Genomic DNA, 22,554 nt, shown 5'->3' with positions numbered 1-22,554 from the left:
AAGGAAAATATATAATAAGTAAATATATAATTAAGAAATAAAAAAACTAAATTTAAATTATAATGCAGACATGAATTATAAAGAATATTACAATAAGAAAATATAAAACATATGAAAAATAAAGAATAAGTAAATATACAATATTAGAAATACAAAAAATATATTAAACATCTATTTGAAAATCCTTACTAATAAAAGAGACCTTTTGAGGCTCCATAGAACGTCAGCAAAAAAAATTCTCCCGAAAGATGACACGTGGCATTATTATTTAAAATATAGAAAATAAATAATAAGTAAATTTGCAATATAAGAAAAAATAAATAATAAGTAAATACACAATATAAGAAATAGAAACATTGCAATAAACAATAATAAGTAAATATACAATATAAGAAAAATATATAATAAGTAAATATATAATTAAGAAATAAAAAAAAACTAAATTAAACATTATAATGCAGACATGAATTATAAAGAATATTACAATAAGTAAATATTAAACATAAGAAAAATAAAGAATAAGTAAGGGCTTTTTGCAGAATTGACCTATAACTTAAAGTCAAACACAAAACTAACTACCTTTTTTTTTAAAATTGGTTTTGCCCTATTCACCCCACAAGTTCATATAATTTACGAAAATGCCATCAATTTTTTTTTCTTTTTTTTTTTGAAAATGACATTTTTACTCTTTCACCCTCATCATCTTCAAGTAATTACAAGATATTGCCATTGTCATCAATACCACAACCATCATGAACAACCAGTTTGAAGCTCTTAATGCTCCCAAAATCGATTTACCCTTCTTCTTTTTCCATTCTTGTGAACTAAACACAACATATCTCTCACTTTCTCTCCACAATGAGCTAAAAAAAACCCAAGATTTTGATTCTAAATTTTTTATGGTTCATAGAGTCATAGAAGCTAACGATTCTTGGTGGGTTACTTTCGTTTGTGAAGTCGTCCGCGTCTTCTCCGCTAGTTTTTAAGTCTTCTACGTTAGTTTTTGAATAACTTGTATTTTTAAGAGTGATAAGTAACTTCAAGATATGTAAAACTCATATTTACAAAATATGTTCTCTCTCTTAGTTTTACTAAATTTGACTAAGTTTTTCAACGCAAACTTATAATAAAATATGATATGCTTTGACTAGTTACTATTGTTTGTTTCCATCTCTTAAGTATTATTGTTATAGACAATAATGATGACTATTGTTATGAGTTGGAAGAAGGGTTAAAATGCTTCTTAAAATGTTGTATCAATATAAAGCTACCAACATTCTTGTTTATTAAGATGAGAAAAAGGCCATTGGAGTTTATTATTGCATATGAGAGATCCAAAGATAAGAAAAAGGCTACTGAAGTGTATTATTTCATTGATTTGTAAATGTGTAAACACATTGTTAGCACATTTAATACATCTTGGAAAACATTATTACTGATTTTACAAAAAATTCACAACTAAAAGAGTAGACATGCAATTCACAAAACAGACCACAAACAAAACTATTATAGATCATTCCTCTACAAAGACAAGCTTGGATTCCACTTGAGTAGATAAGACCACACGACTTTTAAGAAGTCCAGATGACTTCTAAGAAGTCCAGACGACTTCCAGGAAGTTCAGACGACTTTGTCAGAAGACTTTGAGGAAGTTCAGACGACTTCCAGACGACTTTACAGGAAGTCCAGACGACTTTACAGGAAGTCCAGACGACTTTGTCAGAAGACTTCCAAGAAGTCCAGACGACTTCCAGACGACTTCCAGACGACTAACAGGTAAGTCGTCCCAGAAGTCTTCCAGATCTGAAAAACCTGCATATTAAATCCAGATCTGAAAAACCTGCATATCCAAAAACGTTCAAATGGCTTAAAAACAGAAAAAATGAGTGAAAGATTAGATAAATCTACCTTTACAGAACACACAAAAATACATATCTAAAAATAATAGATCTACCTTTAAATTAGTGGAAGATGAGTACCATCTAATTAAAAACCTGCAAAAAGATAGATTAGTAAGAAGGACATGAGACAAAACTGGAAAATTCATATAAAGTTTGGTGTTTTAAGTCAAAGAGATTAGAGTGGGTTTGGAGAGTTTTAGTTTGGGAAAAAAGTAAGAACTTTATACAACAACAAGTTACCAAATGAAGAAAAATCAGACATAAGAACTTACCAAAACGCTCAGATCTATTATGAAAGGGAGACTTCGTCAGAAGACTTCCATGAAGTCCAGACGACTTCCTGGAAGTCCAGACGACTACCTGGAAGTCCATACGACTTCCTGGAAGTCCAGACGACTTCCTGGAAGTCCAGACGACTTCCTGGAAGTCCAGACGACTTCCTGGAAGTCAAAACGACTTTGTCAGAAGACTTCCAAAAAGTCCAGACAACTTCCAGACGACTTCGAGACGACTAACAGGTAAGTCATCCAAGAAGTCTTCCAGATCTGAAAAACCTGCATATCCAAAAACGTTCAAATGACTTAAAAATAGAGAAAATGAGTGGAAGATTAGATAAATCTACATTTATAGAACACACAAAAATACATATCTAAAATTAATAGATTTACCTTTAAATTAGTGGAAGATGATTACCATTTGATTAAAAACCTGCAAAAGAGATAGATTAGTAAGAAATACATGAGACAAAACTGAAAAATTCATATAAAGTTAGGTGTTTTCAAGTCAAAGAGATTAGAAAGAGGTTTGAGAGTTTTAGAATGATGAACATTACATTTTTGTTGCAGCCATTTGAGAGGAGAAGAGAGAATGTGTAATTTTTTCTTTATATAGGGAGACAAAAAATCCAATTAGGTTAAATATTTTTGACTCAGACGACTTCCTGGACGACTTACATTTCAGTCGTCTGGTGAAGAAATTAAAACAGACGACTTACATATAAGTCGTCCAGAAGAGTTTAATTTTTTTAGCGGGAAATTAAATATTTTTAGCGGGAAACTAAAATAGAAGACTTTCCAGATGACTTACTTGTAAGTCGTCTGGTTTAAATTATTTAAGCTGGAAAATAATTTTTTAAAAAAATTTTAGGCGGGAATATTTGGACGACTTACATGTAAGTCGTCTGTTTTAATTTCTTCACCAGGCGACTGAAATGTAAGTCGTCCGAGTAAAATGATCCGGTTAGGTTAAAACTTACATTGGTAAAATTAAAGGTTCGGTACGATGTGGACGACTGAAATATACGTCGTCCGAGTAAATTATTCAACAGACGACTGAAATATAAGTCGTCCACACCCTAAACATAACCCCTAAACTTAATTATCTAATTAAAGACTTCATAAAATCAAATCAAACTTGGAATGTGTTTACTATACACATAAATAAACACATGTAGGTGAAAACTAATTTTTGAAAAAAACATTTTAGTTTTCCAAAATCTAACCCTAACAATACATACAATACTACAACATATGTTTGCCAAACCCCTAAACCAAAGTATTTCATGATTCACTACTTCCACTCATCTATCTTCAAAACAAATCAATTTTATCATATCTTAATTTTCATCACTTAAAACTGTCTATAATTACTTGATTTTTATTTTTCACGCATCAAAATATTTTTTTACAAGATTTATAAATTATTTTTAAAATAAACCGGTACCAGACGACTTACACTTCAGTCGTCCAGACGACTTCCAACATCTCAGACGACTCAGACGATTTACTAGGGCTATATTCGTAAAAATGGCTTCTGTTTTTTTTGTTTGGTCACAAGGGGCTGAGCTGTAATTTCACTAGGCTTTTAGGTTAGTTTTGCATTTGATTCAAGTTTGGGTATAGGTTTGGGGTTAAAATCAAGTTGTGGGTTAGTTTTGGAAAAAACTCCAATAAGTAAATATACAATATAAGAAATACAAAAAAATACATTAAACATCTATCTTAAAATCCTTACTAATAAAAGAGACCTTTTGAAGTTCCATAGAACGTCCACACCAGCGAAAAAAATCCTTACTAATAAAAGGGACCTTTTGAGGCTCCATGGAACGTCCACATCAGCAAAAAAAAATTCTACCGAAAAATGACATGTGGCATTATTATTTAAAAAATAGAAAATAAATAATAAGTAGATTTGCAATATAAGGAAAAATAAATAATAAGTAAATAAATAATATAAGAAATAGAAACATTGCAATAAAGAATAATAAGTAAATATACAATATAAGGAAAATATATAATAAGTAAATATATAATTAAGAAATAAAAAAATTAAATTAAAATTATAATGCAGACATGAATTACAAAGAATATTAGAATAAGTAAATATAAAACATAAGAAAAATAAAGAATAAGTAAATATACAATATAAGAAATACAAAAAATATATTAAACATCTATCTGAAAATCCTTACTAATAAAAGAGACCTTTTGAGGCTCCATAGAACGTCAGTGAAAAAAAATTCTCCCGAAAGATGACACGTGGCATTATTATTTAAAAAATAGAAAATAAATAATAAGTAAATTTGCAATATAAGAAAAAATAAATAATAAGTAAATAAACAATATAAGAAATAGAAACATTGCAATAAAGAATAATAAGTAAATATACAATATAAATAAAATATATAATAAGTAAATATATAATTAAGAAATAAAAAAAACTAAATTAAACATTATAATGCAGACATGAATTATAAAGAATATTACAATAAGTAAATATAAAACATAAGAAAAATAAAGAATAAGTAAATATACAATATAAGAAATACAAAAAAATACATTAAACATATATCTTAAAATCCTTACTAATAAAAGAGACCTTTTGAAGTTCCATAGAACGTCCACACCAGCGAAAACAATTCTCCTGAAAGATGACACGTGGTATTATTATTTAAAAAAATAGAAAATAAATAATAAGTAAATTTGCAATATAAAGAAAAATCAATAATAAGTAAATAAACAATATAAGAAATAGAAATATTGCAATAAACAATAATAAGTAAATATACAATATAAGGAAAATAAATAATATGTAAATATATAATTAAGAAATAAAAAAATAAATTAAACATTATAATGCAGACATGAATTATAAAGAATATTACAATAAGTAAACATAAAACATAAGAAAAATAAAGAATAAGTAAATATACAATATAAGAAATACAAAAAATACATTAAACATCTATCTGAAAAGTATATAATAAAATAAATAATAAGTAAATATATAATATAAGTAATAGAAATATTACACTAAACATCTATCGTAATATTACAATTTGATATAAAAGCAAAACAGTTAGATAAGTAAATATACAATAAAAAAAGTAAATATACAATATAAGAAATGGAAAAACTACATTAAACTTCTATCTAAAAAATGTATAGTTTTACATTTTTATTATTTCAAGATATTTTATAAGTAAATACACAATATAAGTCAAAAAAGCATACAATATAAGGAATATAAATATTACTTCAAACCTCTATCATAATATTATCATTTGATATAAAAGCAAAAAAAGTAAAATAAGTAAATATATGATATAACAAAAAATAAAAAATAGGTAAAATACAATTAAAAAATTAAAAGCTAAATAAAACATCTCTGTGAAAAAATGTTTAGAAAAATAAATAATAAGTAAATATACAATTTAAAAAAATAGAAATATTATATTAAACATCTATCATAATATTAGAATAAGTAAATATACAATATAAGAAAAAATACACAATAGGTAAATATACAATAGTAGAAATAGATACTAATAAAAGAGACATTTTGAGGTTCCATAGAGGCTTCACATCAACGAAAAAAACTTCTCCCACGAGACATGGCATTATTATTTAAAAAATGAAAATACATAATAACTAAATATACAATATAAGAAATAGAAACATTACATTAAACAATAATAATTATATATACAATATAAGAAAAAATAAATAATAAGTAAATATACAATATAATAAATAGAAATATTACATTAAACATGTATCATAATATTATCATTTGATATAAAAGCAAGAAAATTAGAATAAGTAAATATACAATATATAAAATGGAAAAAGTAAATTAAACATATATCTGAAAATGTATAGTTAAATAAATAATAAGTGAATATACAATATAAAAATATTACACTAAACATTTATTATAATATTACAATAAGTAAATATTAAACATAAAAAAGAATAAGTAAATATACAATATAAGAAATACAAAAAATACATTAAATGTCTATCTGAAAAATATATTATAAAATAAATAATAAGTAAATATATAATATAAGAAATATAAATATTACTTTAAACATCTATCGTAATATTACAATTTGATATAAAAGAAAAACAATTAGATAAGTAAATATACCATATAAGAAATAGAAATACTACATTAAACATCTATCTGATAAATGTATAGTTTTATATTTTTATTATTTCCAAATATTTTATAAATAAATATACAATATAAGTAAACCAAGCATACAATATATGTAAAAGAAACATACAATATAAGAAGTATAAATATACATTAAACCTCTATCATAATATTATTATTTGGTATAAAAGGAAGAAAATTAAAATAAATAAATATACAATATAAGAAAAAATAAACCATAGGTAAAATACAATTAAGAAATTAAAAAACTAAATTAAACATCTCTCTAAATTTTTTTTTAGCAAAATGAATAATAAGTAAATATACAATTTAACAAATAGAAATATTATATTAAACATCTATCGTAATATTAGAATTAATAAATATACAATATAAGAAAAAATACACAATAAGTAAATATACAATATTATCACTGAAAACACTAAATTAAACATCAATCTGAAAAATGTATAGTAAAATAAATAATAATTAAGTATTTTTTTTACAACAATAATTAAGTATAAGATATAAAAATATTACATTAAGCATCTATCATAATATTAGAATAAAAAAAGTAAATATACAATATAAGAAAAAATAAATAATAAGTAAATACACAATATAAGAAATAAAAACTAACATCAAACATCTATCTGAAAAATGTACTTTTTACATTTTTATTATTTACAAATACTTTTATAAGTAAATATATACACAATATAGGAAGAAATAAATAGTAAGTAAATATACAATATAAGAGATAGAAATGTTACATATTATAATAAGTAAAAATATAAGAAAAAATAAATAATTAGTAAATATTGTATATAAAAAATAAAAATATTACATTAAATATATATCATAATATTATCATTGATATAAAATCAAGAAATTTAGAAAAAGTAATTATACAAAATAATAAAAGATAAATAGTAAGTAAATATACAATATAAAAAAATATACATCTATCTCAAAAATGTATAGTTAAATGGAAAATGTATAGTTAAATAAATAATAAGCAAATATACATATAAGACATAGAAATATTACATTAAATATTTATTGTAATTTTACTATTTGATATAAAAGCAAGAAAATTAGAATAAATAAATATACAATATAGAAAAATTCCATAAGATGGTAAGTTTAACTTTTTATCACAAAATAGTCTTAATGAGAAAAATGACCAAAAGAAGTTTTATTAAAGAGTAAAAATACGTTTATACCGTAGGGTTAACTAATCTAGATTTAGGGTTTAGAGTTAAGTGTGGGGTTTTGATGATAGGATTTCAAATTAAAAAAAAAAATTAAAACTAAAATTTTCAAAATAAAAAGTGGCTATTTTGGTCATTTTACTTATTCAAGGTTATTTTTGTGATAAAAAATTAAAAATATATATTTGAGAGAGTTGCCCTAAAATATAAGAAAAACTAAATAATAAGTAAATATACAATATAGGAAATGAAAAAACTATATTAAACATCTATTTGAAAAATGTATAGTTTTCTGTTTTTTCCAAGGAAATAAATATTCACACAAACATATAATTCAGAATTTTGTTGTTGTTCAGAATACAATGTAAAAAAAAACTATATAGTTAACATTTGAAAATCAAAATAGCTCCGCGCTACGCGCGGATTAACTTTTAGTACAAGAAAATTGATAGTTTTTCGGACTATGAGATTACCGGAGTCTATAAATACGCACCTCATTAAGGCTCTTTTATTCACATATTTTATTGGTTTATATTTACAATTAATTTTGATAAAATGTAAACATTTATACAAAAATACAATCTATAAGTTGATGTGATTTTTATATTTGTAATTATAATTAATTTAATTCTTACTAATGTGATCTATATATGTGATGTGATATATATATATATATATATATATATATATATATATCACATTACCATATTTTAAAATTACATCAAAAATGAATATTTACAAATTAGTAAGCGGGAATAAAAAATACCGCATACCGCCTATACTTAGGTGAAATTGAGACAAAACCGCGAAATACCAAAATTTCCCTCTTTACTATAACACATTCTCTACTTAAAGATGTAAAATTTAGTTTCCACAAAAAAATAGAGTCACCAAAAAAAAACCCTCTCCTCTCGACAAATCTAACTGCTCATCTTCTCTGATGTATATCTCCCTCTCACTTTCTCCAAATCTCACCTCTCTTCTAATCTTCTTCAACAATTCTCACTTCTCCTCTTATTTCGAAAATCGTTTTGGAGTATTGTGTTCTCTGTGTTTTCAATAAATCTAGGGTTTCTCATTCCCTTTCTTTCCTAGGGCCTGAGACACGAGAGACATAAGAGAAGAGAGGCGAGATGAAACGGAGATAAAGAGGAGAGAAAGCTCGGGTCGTGTCTTGTTTCGTCTCCGATAATCAGAGCTTGGGTTGGGTGGGGTCTTGCTTCGTCTCCGATAACCAAGCTTAGATTGAATGAAATATCACTTTTTTAAAAAGGAAATTAGGCGGATAGCTAAGAAATCAAGTATTTTTAAGATTCTAACTTTAAAAAAAAAAGAGTCATCATTATTACTATATTATATACTATACTATCCCTAGTATCCGGTCACTAAAATCTCAAAATACTTTAATCACCACCGCTGCTGCTTCTTTCATAATCACAACCATCTATGTTATTGTCGCCACTTCCACTACAATCACCACAATTCTGTAATCTTTGTTCAGTATTTTGTATTTTTCTTTGCCAAAATCCAATTAACCATCATATTTTTAACCACCATCTCTTCCTCCATAATCACCACCGCCTCCTTTGTAATCAGCATCAACTCTGATATTCCATCACTGTAGTTCCACCACCATAAGCACCATCAAATCCGTAACCATATCTTTCCACCACCGTTTTTCCTCAACCACTGTCACATCCAAGTGTTTTAACTATAAAATTTATTTTTATACTATTTCATTACTATGTAGTATACCATTTAATTTGTTCATTTCTATATATACTTTCATATTTCGTAAGATGAAAAGTAATTTTCACATAAGTGTTTATACTTTTTTTTCTTTTTGTATAATTTAATAAGATACATATGATCAATGAAATCAGCCATAGATGTAGAGGAAGTGAAAACAATTCGTTTTCGAATATACCATTCTATATAATAATTTTACTAATACTTTTTATACCATCTAGTTTGCTCAATATTATTTCTAATCTATGTCATAAAAGGCCATTAGTTCCTACATATCCATGTCCGCCACTTTCTTTGTAACCATCACCATCATTGTCACTACCACCACAACTATCACCAATTCCAATATTGTCTCTTTTACGTATTTCAAATCTAACACAGCTTCACCAACACCACCATAATCACCTCCATCGCTACTACAATAATCATCACCGTCACAATCCATAACCACCCCTACCGTAATCACCACCTCCGTCGATGTGACAATCACCACCACCGCGATAATCACCACTACTCACCATTTTTCCTCCATCACCGTCATCAACCATGTCTCGTAACCTCCTCCCATTCTCTTCTTCTCAGTTTTAAATGTTGTCTGAGTAATAGAAATAATGAATCGTCAACTATACTATATTCAGCGAGAGGATGTTTTGGTATAGTACAATCAATCCTTTTTCCAGGACACGTGGAAAATTCATCAATGTCATCAATTATCTTCTTTCACATGAACCATGCTTCAGTGGTCAGATGGCACAAAGCGTTCCTCTAAGAGATCCGAGCTCGAATCCGCTGCTAACCCAGATAAACATGGCATGTGGCCACATGGGCTTTCACATTCTCTCTCCGGAGAAAAGGATCACCCACTACCCTTTTTTATCTTCTTTCACATGTTCATGCAATATACACAAGCCTAAAACCAAAAATAAAATATGAAAAAAACTTTGATATATTTAATTATGTCAAATCGATAGTTATATTTTTAATCTTAATTGCAAAATTGGTTAGTTGTAAAATTAACCGTTTTAAAAATTCATGTCATCTTTTCTTGTAGGAAATGAATGTTGTGATGATATAAGCAAATAATGTTCTAATAACTAATGTGATATACGTATTATCTTCATGATGATTTATGCTTTATTAATTATTATCCATTTTATTTTTATTTTATCAAAATGAATGTATTTATACCGGAAATTTACTTTAATGATGATATCTGAGTTATTAGTTATTAATATATTTAAACATATTGCTCAAACATAAATATTTATAAACGAAATTAATTATGCATGTCACAATTAATTTGATGCTATGTCATATTTACAAAAGTCATGTCATTTTATTAGAATGAATGTAGTGATGAAAAATAAGCAAATAAGGAAATCACTTCCTAAATAAGTTAAGTAGATTTTAGTTTTGAGCAAGAAGTTGAAAAAGACTTTGACTTCAAAGTAGAAGTAGCAAATTAGTTATGTAAATATACAATGTTGCCTAAAACAGGTCAATATTCAATGATATCATTACTGTAAGTCATTCCAATTATGGTGATATAATTGCAATAAGAGAAACAGAACCATAGGACTTTTCTACTATATATGCATCTTATCATGCATGTCCATCCCATAAAAATTTACAGATTGCGTCATCTTATAAAAAAATGGAGAAATTACCAGCAAACTCATTTTGTCTTCTCTCATGTGTACTCGTCTTGTTCTTGAGTTCAGTGTCAGCAGTTACAGATGATCCTCAAGATAAACAGGTATGGCCTCATATAATTAACGATTATCAAGTATTTTGTGTACCTATTATTTGAATCTAATCAAGCATACATGATGATATAATATAATTCATGAAGGTGCATATTGTCTACATGGGATCACTTCCGTCTGGGAAAGAATACACACCAATGTCTCATCACATGAGCATCCTTCAAGAGATCACCGGGGAAAGGTGCTAATTAACAGATTCATTCTCTACCATTAATAAGTTATAATTAGCTTACGTTATGATGAGGATTCTAACAAGTGATACATGCATCATACACAAATATTCATATATACAGTTCGATCGAAGATCGACTGGTAAGAAGTTACAAGAGGAGTTTCAATGGGTTCGCTGCCCGGCTCTCTCAGCCAGAACGAGAAAGAATGGCCGGTGTGTGATTTTTGACCGCGACACACACTTTTCTATCTTATAACCCACACAAACTTATAATGTATCATTTTTGTCTTAGAAATGGAAGGAGTTGTGTCCGTGTTCCGGAGCAAGAAGTTACAACTCCAAACGACAGCGTCTTGGGATTTCATGGGGTTAAAGGAAGGAAATAAGACAAAGCGAAACCCAGCCGTAGAGAGTGACACTATCATTGGTGTCCTTGACATTGGGATTTGGCCAGAGTCCGAGAGCTTCTCCGACAAAGGCTTTGGTCCTCCTCCGAAAAAATGGAAAGGTGTTTGTTCCGGCGGCAAAAACTTCACTTGCAACAAGTAATTAATTCTCCAAAATGTCTCTCTTATAAGATTAGTATTGTTTTAAAGAAGAGGCTGACGTTTGTTTTCAATGTTTTTCAGCAAGATGATCGGAGCAAGAGACTACACAGGCGAAGGCACTAGGGACCTGGACGGCCACGGTCACACACATCATCCATTGCGGCTGGAAACGCGGTTGCGGGGGCAAGCTTCTTTGGAATCGGCAATGGAACCGCTAGAGGCGGTGTTCCAGCTGCTAGGATCGCTGCTTACAAAGTTTGCAACAGCACAGACTGCACCGATGATGCCATACTGTCTGCATTCGATGACGCGATAGCAGATGGTGTGGACCTCATCAGCATCTCCATCGGGGGAGAGGCCCTTAGTTACGAAGAGGACACAACCGCCATTGGGGCTTTCCACGCTATGGCCAAAGGGATCCTCACTGTGAACTCAGCTGGTAACAGCGGTCCAAGTCCAACCACAGTCAGTAGCGTTGCGCCCTGGATATTAACCGTTGCAGCCAGCACAACAAACCGTGAGTTTCTGACCAAAGTTGTTATCCAAAACGGCAAGACACTTGTGGTAAGTATCAAGTAACATTCTCATTCCTATGATAACATATTGTATCTTCTTTGTCCATTTCAGACATCTGTTTTTTTTTGTCTCAACAGGGGAGATCAGTGAATGCTTTTGATCTGCAAGGAAAGAACTATCCTCTTGTCTTCGCATTACGTCAGGTCAAGGGAAATAATATATTTGTGAGCAGATATTCATTTGGTTCTGATGTAGCTGTTGCAACCATAATTAATGACCGCACAAACTTTGCCACCATTAGCCCTCATCCCCTCTCTGCTATATCACCAGATGACTTTGACTTTCTTGTCTCTTACGTTAACTCCACAAAGTAAGTCTCTCTGTTTCATGCACTTAAATATTCTCCAGATTTTTCTTTTGTCCTGATATATATATCTATGTTTGTTTTCCTCAGGTCCCCACAAGGCACTGTTCTAAAAACTGAGGCAGTCTTTAATCAGAGAGCTCCTAAAGTTGCTTCCTTCTCTTCTCGCGGTCCAAACACAATCGCTGTTGACCTTCTAAAGGTGACATATACTGTTTTATCTTTGTTCGATTTTGTTTACAAATATGGTTTTGACCGAAAATGTTTGATTGAAATGCAGCCGGATATAACAGCACCAGGAGTGGAGATTCTCGCTGCTTTTTCACCTTTGGGTTCACCTTCAGAAGATAAGGAAAGAGACCAAAGACATGTGAAGTACTCTGTTATATCTGGAACTTCAATGTCTTGTCCACACGTCACAGGCGTGGCTGCATACATCAAGACTTTTCATCCTGACTGGTCTCCAGCCGTGATCCAATCTGCCATCATGACAACCGGTAACGCAAAAATCATATAAATCTTTTAGTTTCTTGTAACACAAGTAACCTTCTGGCTTATAACTCTGTTCTTATATGGTGTCTCTTAATTGATATTTGCAGCATGGTCGATGAATGCTTCTGACATTGGAGTTGCATCAACCGAGTTCGCTTATGGAGCTGGACATGTGGATCCAATAGCTGCTCCAAATCCTGGACTTGTCTATGAACTGGACAAAGTAGACCACATCACCTTTCTCTGCGGCTTGAACTACACTTCCAAAACCCTTAGACTCATTACCGGTGAAGCCGTCACTTGCACTGGAAACACCTTACCAAGAAACCTCAACTATCCTTCAATGTCGGCTAAACTTTCGGAACCTAATAGCTCCTTCACCGTCACTTTCAACAGAACCGTCACCAACGTTGGTACCCCCAACTCTACATACAAATCGCAGATTGTCTTAAATCACGGGACTAAGCTCAGTGTCAAGGTTTCACCTGATGTCCTGTTTATGAAGTCGGTGAACGAGAAGCAGTCTTTCACTGTGACTGTTTCAGGCAGCAATATCGACCCAAAGCTGCCTTCTTCTGCAAGTTTAATATGGTCTGATGGCACCCATAAAGTTAGAGCCCCATTGTTGTTTATACTGATATTCCTGATTCAATCTGATAATATTTAATATAATAAATCAATATAATCCTTATGTTTTGAGTAATCTCGTTGATTCTATGTCTGATCTCTTGGCTTCCGACATATGCTAATGTCTTAACTCTTTTTTCTGTTGGTCTGAGCTAACAGCATCATTATCCCAGCAATCATGAATTGCTTAAATTTTTTTTTTCTGTCTGAAGAAAAAAAAAATTAAAAAATGCACTAACTGCGGACCGCCACGTGTTGTTGGGTCCCGCGAACAGTACAAGCAACAAAGAAAACTGGGTGCTTATTTTACATGCGGAAGGGATGTTGCTTGTGTTTTTGGTGGGTCCCCAGGCCATAAGCAGCCCTTTTTGTAGAGGGATAAAGATGATCTAATGTCTTATCTCCTAAGCACAGTTATATAGCTGAAGTTCACAGTCTAAAATCTAGAGCTGGGCTGGTTTCAGATACTTTGAGTTATGCGATTACATACACATATAAAATATATATATGTACATAATATGTACTTTTAGATATTTTGAGGTAGATACTTTCAATGGGGGTGCTCTTAGAGTTTAGAGCCATATTCAAAACTACGCTAGGCGTAAGTCGGGCGGCTGGTCCAAGCCTAGCGAGTTACCGAAAAATCGGAGATTAAACGGGGAATACGCGGGGCCTAGTTTTCAAGCCTTTTTTACATGTACATTTCAATATATATATAAGGGTATATGTAAGTATGTAACTATATAAGCAATGTGACATATTATATATTAAATTTTTGTAAGATAACTCAGTTGTAAACGTGGTGTAGTGGACAGTAATGTGGTTTGATTCAATTTATCTAGAGTTTGAACAGTGTTACGTTACTTTTTTATTTTATTTAATATTTCTTTTGTTTTAACTCAATGGTAAACTTGTAAATAAGTCTTCTTCTTCCTCGGTTTCGTGAAACAGAAGAAGATAGACGATGCAGGAACAAGATTCAACTTTATTTTGTTTGGAACTCTCAATCCCCTTTGGATTTTGTCTCCACCTCTCACTTTTTCTCTTGATTTCGTGACAAATGCTTTCGATTAGGATTCAGACCAACGAATCTTGGGCTTAATTGCGTAAAACGTTTTGGATCTAGGCGCCCGCGTTTCACAAATACACTGGATACGCGGAAACAATTCGCCTTACTGCACAGAGCACCCGATCAGACCCTTTTCGCTGCGGCCATGCTCCGCTTACCGTATACGCGTCCGAGTAATCGTCAACTCGCCCGCGTTTTCGAAGGGTTTTAGAAACGTGGAGCTTAGGATTCTAATAAATATATAAATTAATATTTAAAATTTTAAAAATATTTTTATATTTGAAATTTTTTTCGCATTTTTATATATTTATATTTTAATTTATTTAAATAATTATTTATATATATATATATATATGCAAAGTGTATAAGAGTTTTTTGCCTTTTAATGAAAAAATTAATTTTGAAAATGTCTCTTTAGCGAAGATAAACATGAATAATCTATACTAATAAAATAGACTATTTGAGGCTCTTTGCAGTGTCCACATCAGCATAAAATTCTTCTTCCAAAAGAAACCACATGACATTATTACTAAAAAGCAAAAAAATAAATAACAGGTAAATATACAATATAGGAAAAATAAATAATAATTAAATATACTCTTTCCGTTTCACAATACATGATGTTTTCTCTTAGTGCGTAAAGAGTAAGAAATTTACTTTTCTCTGAATACTTGTTTTAAAAATATAATTTTAAAATCATTTAACCAATTACAAAAATGACTGCAACATCTAATTAGTTACACAATTTTCAGTAAAGTTAAAAATAACATAAAATATCAAAACATCTATTTTGAAACAACAATATTTTTTTCAAAAAAATCATTTATTATGAAACGAAGAGAGTACAATAAAAGAAATAGAAATATTACACATATATATCATAATATTATCATTTGATATAAAAGCAAAAAAATTAGAATAAGTAAATATACAATATAAGAAAAAATAAACAATAAATAAATATACAATTAAAAAATTAAAAAAACTAAATTAAACATATATGTCAAAGATGTACAGGAAAATAAATAATAAATAAATATACAATATAAGAAATAAAAATATTATATTAAACATTTATCGTAATATTAAAATAAGCAAAAATACAATGTAAGAAAAAATAAATAATAAGAAAATATACATTATACAAAAAAAGTAAATATATAATAGAAAAATAGAATAACTAAATTAAAAAAAAAATCTATTTGAAAATTGTATAGTAAAATAAATAATAAGTTAATATACAATATAAGAAATACAAATATTATATTAAACATCTATCGGAATATTAGAATAAATAAATATAAAATATAAGAAAAACTAAACAATAAGTAAATATTTAATATAAGAAATAAATATTACATTAATTATCTATTTGAAAATGTATAATAAAATAAATAATAAGTAAATATACAATATAAAAATAGAAATATTGCATTAAACATCTGTCATAATATTACAATTTGATATAAAATCAAAAGAATTAGAATAAGTATATATACAATATATAAAAAATAAGTAAATATACAATATAAGAAATTTAAAAACTATATTAAAAATCTATGAGAAAAATGTATAGTTTTACATTTTATTATTTCCAAATATTGTTATAAGTAAATATACAATATAAAAAAAACCAGCATACAATATAAGAAATAGAAATATTACATTAAGCATCTATCATAATATTATCATTTGATATAAAAGCAAAACAAATAGAATAATTAAATATACAATATAAGAAAAATATATAATAAGTAAAATACAATTAATAAATGAAAAAAAAGAACTAAACATCTCTCTGAAATATGTATAGTAAAATAAATAATAAGTTAATATACAATATAAGAAATAAAAATATTATATTAAACATATATCGTAATATTAGAATAAATAAATATACAATATAAGAAAAACTAAACTATAAGTAAATATTTAATATAAGAAATATAAATATTACATTAAATATCTAATGTAATACTATCATTTGATATAAAAGCAAAAAAAAAATAGAATAAGTAAATATACAATATAAGAAAAAATAAACAATAAGGTAATATACAATATCAGAAATGGATAAACTAAATTAAACATCTATCTGAAAAATGTATGGTAAAATAAATATAATTAAATATATAGTATAAGAAATAAAAATATTACATTAAACATCTATCATAATATTAGAGTAAAAAATAAAGAATAAATAAATATACAATATATAGAAAAAAAACATAAATATCTATCTGAAAAATGTAGGGGTGGGCACTTCGGTTATTTTCTCGGTTCTGTTCGGATTCGGTTTGGTTTGGTTGGTTTGGTTCTAGTATTTTTCCAACTGAAGTAAACCATAGTTAGTTTGGTTTGGTTTGTATTCGGTTCGATTTGTATTCGGTTCGGTTTGTATTCGGTTCAGTTTGTTTTTTTTGATCAGTTTAATTAGATTCTTCTTAGTTTAATTTTTCTAAGAGAAATTATGTTTTACAAGATTAATTATGTAAACATAAATGTGAACTAAATTCAATATAACTAAAGTAAATGAAAATTAACTAAAGTAAAAAAAACTCAACATCATTAGTAATGTATCTTATATCATAAAATCAAAAAGCCTACAATGAATAAAATATTTTAAATCAAATATTTTGATGATTACATATTAGGTTAGAAGAATATATGTCAATGAATAAAAATGGAAAATATGTGGTTTAGTATTAGAATTTTAGTATATTGGTATTACTAATATTTTTAATTTAAATAATTACAAAAACACATCGGTTTGGTTTTAAACCGAACCGAACCAAACCATTCGTGTTAGGGAAATCTTCGACCAAATGGTTTGAAATAGACTTTGGTTTGGTTTGAATCGGTTTCAGTTCGGTTGGTTCGGTTTAACTCGGTTTGGTTCGATTTTTTTGCCCACCCCTAGAAAAATGTATACTAAAGTATATAATAAGTAAATATAGAATATAAGAAATAGAAGTATTACATTAAACATCTCTCATAATATTATCATTTGATATAAAAGAAAAAAAAATAGAATAAGTGAATAATTTATGGTTTGTATTACATTAAACATCTATCATAGCATATGGTTTATGGTTTATTTTGCAGCCATATTAGGAAATATATAATAATTTATGGTTTGTATTTGCAAGCTTAAAACTTAGCATAGTAGATACGTAGATATGTTAATTAATTAAACTCAAAATAAAAATATATTAAAAATAATGATTTGTTGAATTAAAAAGTTTATCGTGAAAAATGTATATAAATAAAATCATAGGGATTTAAATAAGCCATTGGCACTGAAATGTAAATATTTAAAAAATACAAAGGCACCTCAAAAAAAGTTTTATGTTTTAATAGTATAGACTAGAGTTTGATCCGCATGCCCGTGCGGGTTTATTTTTATAAATTGTTTAATGACATTTTTAATCATATATGTTATTTAGATATTTTTAGCTTCATAAAAACTTATCCGGACCCAACCATGTTTGAAAATTTATAATACCAGAACATAATTTAATTTTAAAGTCCTAAAACTCGATTCCCGTAAATATCGATCTGTATCTGAACCATATACCTGAATGCCCATGCCTAACTGATTATGTTAACAAATAAAAATAATTTAGTTAAAATATTTGAATTCTTTTCATGGTTTCTAGAGATTGTTGAATTAAAAAGTTTATCGTGAAAATATATATAAATAAAATTTGATTTAAATAAACCAGTGGCAGTAGAATGTAAATATTTGCAAAATAGAAAGGTGTCTCAGAAAGCTTTATGTTTTAATTGTATAGATTGTTGAATTAAAAAGTTTATCGTGAAAATATATATAAATAAAATTTGATTTAAATAAACCAGTGGCAGTAGAATGTAAATATTTGCAAAATAGAAAGGTGTCTCAGAAAGCTTTATGTTTTAATTGTATAGATATATACAATACAATGTTGACTAAAACAAGTCAATGTTCAATGATATCATTGATATAAATGTCCTTCATATTATGGTAATATATAATAGCAATAATAAATAGATCCAGAGGAGTTTAGGAATGATTCTACTATTTATGCATATTATCATGTCGATCCCATAGATATTTACATATTACAGAAACCTTTAGTTTCATATTATAAGAAATGGAGAAACTACCAGCAAACTCATTTTGTCTCCTCTCATGTGTCCTCGTCTTGTTCTTGAGTTCAGTCTCAGCAGTTGCAGATGATCCTCAAGATAAACAGGTATCGTCTCATAATTAACGAAATTATTTTGTTTATTCTTATTATTATTTGAATCCAATCCAGCATACATGATAATATAATATAATTCATGAAGGTCTATATTGTCTACATGGGATCACTTCCGTCTGGGCTAGAATACTCACCAATGTCTCATCACATGAGCATCCTTCAAGAGATCACTGGAGAAAGGTGCTAATTAACAGATTCATTTTCTAATCATTAATAAGTTATAATTAGTTTATGTTATGATGAGGATTCTAACAAGTGATACATACATAATACACAAATATTTATATCTACAGTTTGATCGACGGTCGTTTGATGAGAAGTTACAAGAGGAGTTTCAATGGGTTCGCTGCCCGGCTCTCTGAGCCAGAACGAGAAAGAATAGCTGGTGAGTAATATTTGACAGAGACACACTTATCTTTTTAACGTACACACACTTATATTGTTCGATAACTGAAACCAATGTCTCATTTTGTCTTAGAAATGGAAGGAGTTGTGTCAGTGTTCAGGAGCAAGAAGTTACAAATCCAAACGACTGCGTCTTGGGACTTCATGGGGTTAAAGGAAGGAAAGAATACAAAGCGAAACTTGGCAGTAGAGAGTGATACTATCATCGGTCTCATTGACACAGGGATTTGGCCAGAGTCCGAGAGCTTCTCCGACAAAGGCTTTGGTCCTCCTCCGAAAAAATGGAAAGGTGTTTGTTCTGGCGGCAAAAACTTCACTTGCAACAAGTAATTCTCCAAAATGTCTATCTTATAATATTAGTATTGTTTATAAAGAAGAGACTGATGTTGTTTACAATGTTTCAGCAAGTTGATCGGAGCAAGAGACTACACAGGCGAAGGCACCAGGGACAACCAAGGCCACGGTACACACACATCATCCACTGCGGCTGGTAACGCAGTTGCGGGGGCAAGCTTCTTTGGAATTGGCAATGGAACGGCTAGAGGCGGCGTTCCAGCTGCTAGAATCGCTTCTTACAAAGTCTGCACCGGCACAGAGTGTGGTTCAGAAGCTGTACTGTCTGCATTCGATGACGCGATAGCAGATGGTGTCGACCTCATCAGCGTCTCCCTAGGGGGAGACGACGGTGAGGTCCTTAGGTACGAAGAGGACACGATTGCGATCGGGGCTTTCCATGCTATGGCCAAAGGGATCCTCACTGTGAATTCAGCCGGTAACAGCGGTCCAGATCCAAACACAGTCGGAAGCGTAGCGCCGTGGATATTAACCGTTGCAGCCAGTACAACCAACCGTGAGTTTCTCACCAAAGTTGTTCTCCAAAACAGCAAGACACTTTCCGTAAGTATCAAGTAACATTCCTATGATAATAGTATTTTCTCTGTCCCTTCAAATGACTCTTTTGTTTTTGTCTTGACAGGGGAGATCAGTGAATGCTTTTGATCTGAAGGGAAAGAACTATCCTCTTATCTACGGAGATTATATCGAAGGATCTCAGGTCAAGGGCAAAATATTGGTGAGCGGATACTCAGTTAGTTCAGATGTAGCTGTTGCAACCATAATTAGAGACTACAAAGACTATGCATCCATTAGCTCTCGTCCTCTCTCTGCTCTATCACCAGATGACTTTGAGTTTCTTGTCTCTTACGTTAACTCAACAAAGTAGCTCTCTCTCTATATATATATACATATATATATATTTCATGCACTTAACAATTTCTCCAGATTTTTCGTTTGTCCTGATACATCTATGTTTGTTATTCTCAGGTCCACCCAAGGTACTGTTCTAAAAACTGAGGCAGTCTTTAATCAGAAAGCTCCTAAAGTTGTTTCATTCTCTTCTCGCGGTCCAAACACTATCGCTGTTGACCTTCTTAAGGTGACATATAATACTGTTTTTATCTTTGTTCCGTCTTATTTACAAATATGGGTTTGAGAAACAAAAGTTGAGTGAAATGCAGCCAGATATAACAGCACCAGGAGTGGAGATTCTCGCTGCCTATTCACCTTTGGGTTCACCTACAGAAGATATCGACCAGAGACATGTGAAGTACTCTGTTCTATCTGGAACTTCAATGTCTTGTCCACACGTCACAGGCGTGGCTGCATACATCAAGACTTTTCATCCTGACTGGTCTCCATCCGTGATCCAATCTGCCATCATGACAACCGGTACGCCAAACTCATATCCAGCTTTTAGTTTCTTGTAGCACAAGTAACCTTCTGGCTGATAACTCCGTTCTTATATGGTGTCTCTTAATTAATATTTGCAGCTTGGTCGATGAATGCTTCTGACATTGGAGTTTCATCAACCGAGTTTGCTTATGGAGCTGGCCATGTCGACCCAATAGCTGCTCTAAATCCTGGACTTGTCTATGAACTGGACAAAGCAGACCACATCACCTTTCTCTGCGGCTTGAACTACACTTCCAAAACCCTTAGACTCATTACCGGTGAAGCCGTCACTTGCACTGGAAACACCTTACCAAGAAACCTCAACTATCCTTCAATGTCGGCTAAACTTTCGAAAACTAATAGCTCCTTCACCATCAGTTTCAACCGAACCGTCACCAACGTCGGTACCCCAACCTCTACATACAAATCGCAGATTGTCTTAAATCACGGGACTAAGCTCAGTGTCAAGGTTTCACCTGATGTCCTGTTTATGAAGTCGGTGAACGAGAAGCAGTCTTTCACCGTGACTGTTTCAGGCAGCAATATCGACCCAAAGCTGCCTTCTTCTGCAAGTTTAATATGGTCTGATGGCACCCATAAAGTTAGAAGCCCCATTGTTGTTTATACTGATATTCCTGATTCAGTCTGATAATATTTAATATAATAAATCAATATAATCCTTATGTTTGAGTAATCTCGTTGATTCTATGTCTGATCTCTTGGCTTCCGATATATGCTAATAATGTCTTGACTCTTTTGGTCGAAGCTAATGTCTTAACTCTTAAGCACAGTTATATAGCTGAAATTCATAGTTTAAAATCAATAAGATAATGCAATCTCGAAGGATTGCAGACAGTGAAAGTGTAACTTACACCCACATAAACCCATTTTATATGATTTTAGGACCCAACAAACTTAGAAAATATTAACTATGAGGTATATTTCTTTTCGAATAAAAAAGGGCCAAGAGATTACTGAAATCACTGTCAAAAAGATTACTGAAATTTTTATTTAGAACACATTACTCCAGCTCAAAACAATTAAATGTGGCTGGCTTATTTAAAATTCAACAGAATTAAAATTGTATTATATACGAATAATTTAATTTATATTATATTTGTTTGATGATTAATGATTTTAAATGTTTCATTTTTATTGATTTTAAACGTCTTTATCCTCTAGTTTAAGTATGTATATATATAAATACTAGGGTCGGACCCGCCCTATGGTCGGGTAAACAAATAGAAAAAATAAAAGTATATTTTAAATTTTGATAAAATTTTTAGTTTATTTTTAATTATAATTTTCACTATTTT

At 29.8% G+C, this 22,554-nt stretch overlaps 1 protein-coding gene and 1 pseudogene across 1 annotated transcript; both read left to right on the top strand.

The window, feature by feature from the left end:
* The first annotated feature begins 11,369 nt into the window (after positions 1-11,369).
* LOC106379518 lies at positions 11,370-15,640 on the top strand (annotated as a pseudogene).
* A 2,747-nt stretch (positions 15,641-18,387) lies between these two features.
* Positions 18,388-21,932, top strand: LOC106379517 (subtilisin-like protease SBT4.8). The gene is made up of 9 exons (XM_013819450.3): positions 18,388-19,093; positions 19,188-19,282; positions 19,396-19,487; positions 19,581-19,833; positions 19,912-20,404; positions 20,484-20,725; positions 20,831-20,942; positions 21,025-21,235; positions 21,337-21,932. Exons 1-9 carry the CDS (start codon positions 18,992-18,994, stop codon positions 21,885-21,887), a joined length of 2,151 nt encoding a protein of 716 aa, XP_013674904.1. The 5' UTR covers positions 18,388-18,991; the 3' UTR covers positions 21,888-21,932.
* Positions 21,933-22,554: the final 622 nt, after the last annotated feature.

Source organism: Brassica napus, chromosome C2 (genome assembly GCF_020379485.1).
Source record: "Brassica napus cultivar Da-Ae chromosome C2, Da-Ae, whole genome shotgun sequence".
NCBI lineage: Eukaryota > Viridiplantae > Streptophyta > Magnoliopsida > Brassicales > Brassicaceae > Brassica > Brassica napus.
This window is presented reverse-complemented; position numbering and strand designations above follow the sequence as displayed.

Bases quoted from the DNA above. Each gene is read 5' to 3' on its own strand.
- LOC106379517 (XM_013819450.3), top strand. From the start codon at position 18,992: ATGGAGAAACTACCAGCAAACTCATTTTGTCTCCTCTCATGTGTCCTC. The intron at 19,488-19,580 runs GTGAGTAATATT...ATTTTGTCTTAG, and splicing joins AGAACGAGAAAGAATAGCTG to AAATGGAAGGAGTTGTGTCA. The intron at 21,236-21,336 runs GTACGCCAAACT...TAATATTTGCAG, and splicing joins ATCTGCCATCATGACAACCG to CTTGGTCGATGAATGCTTCT.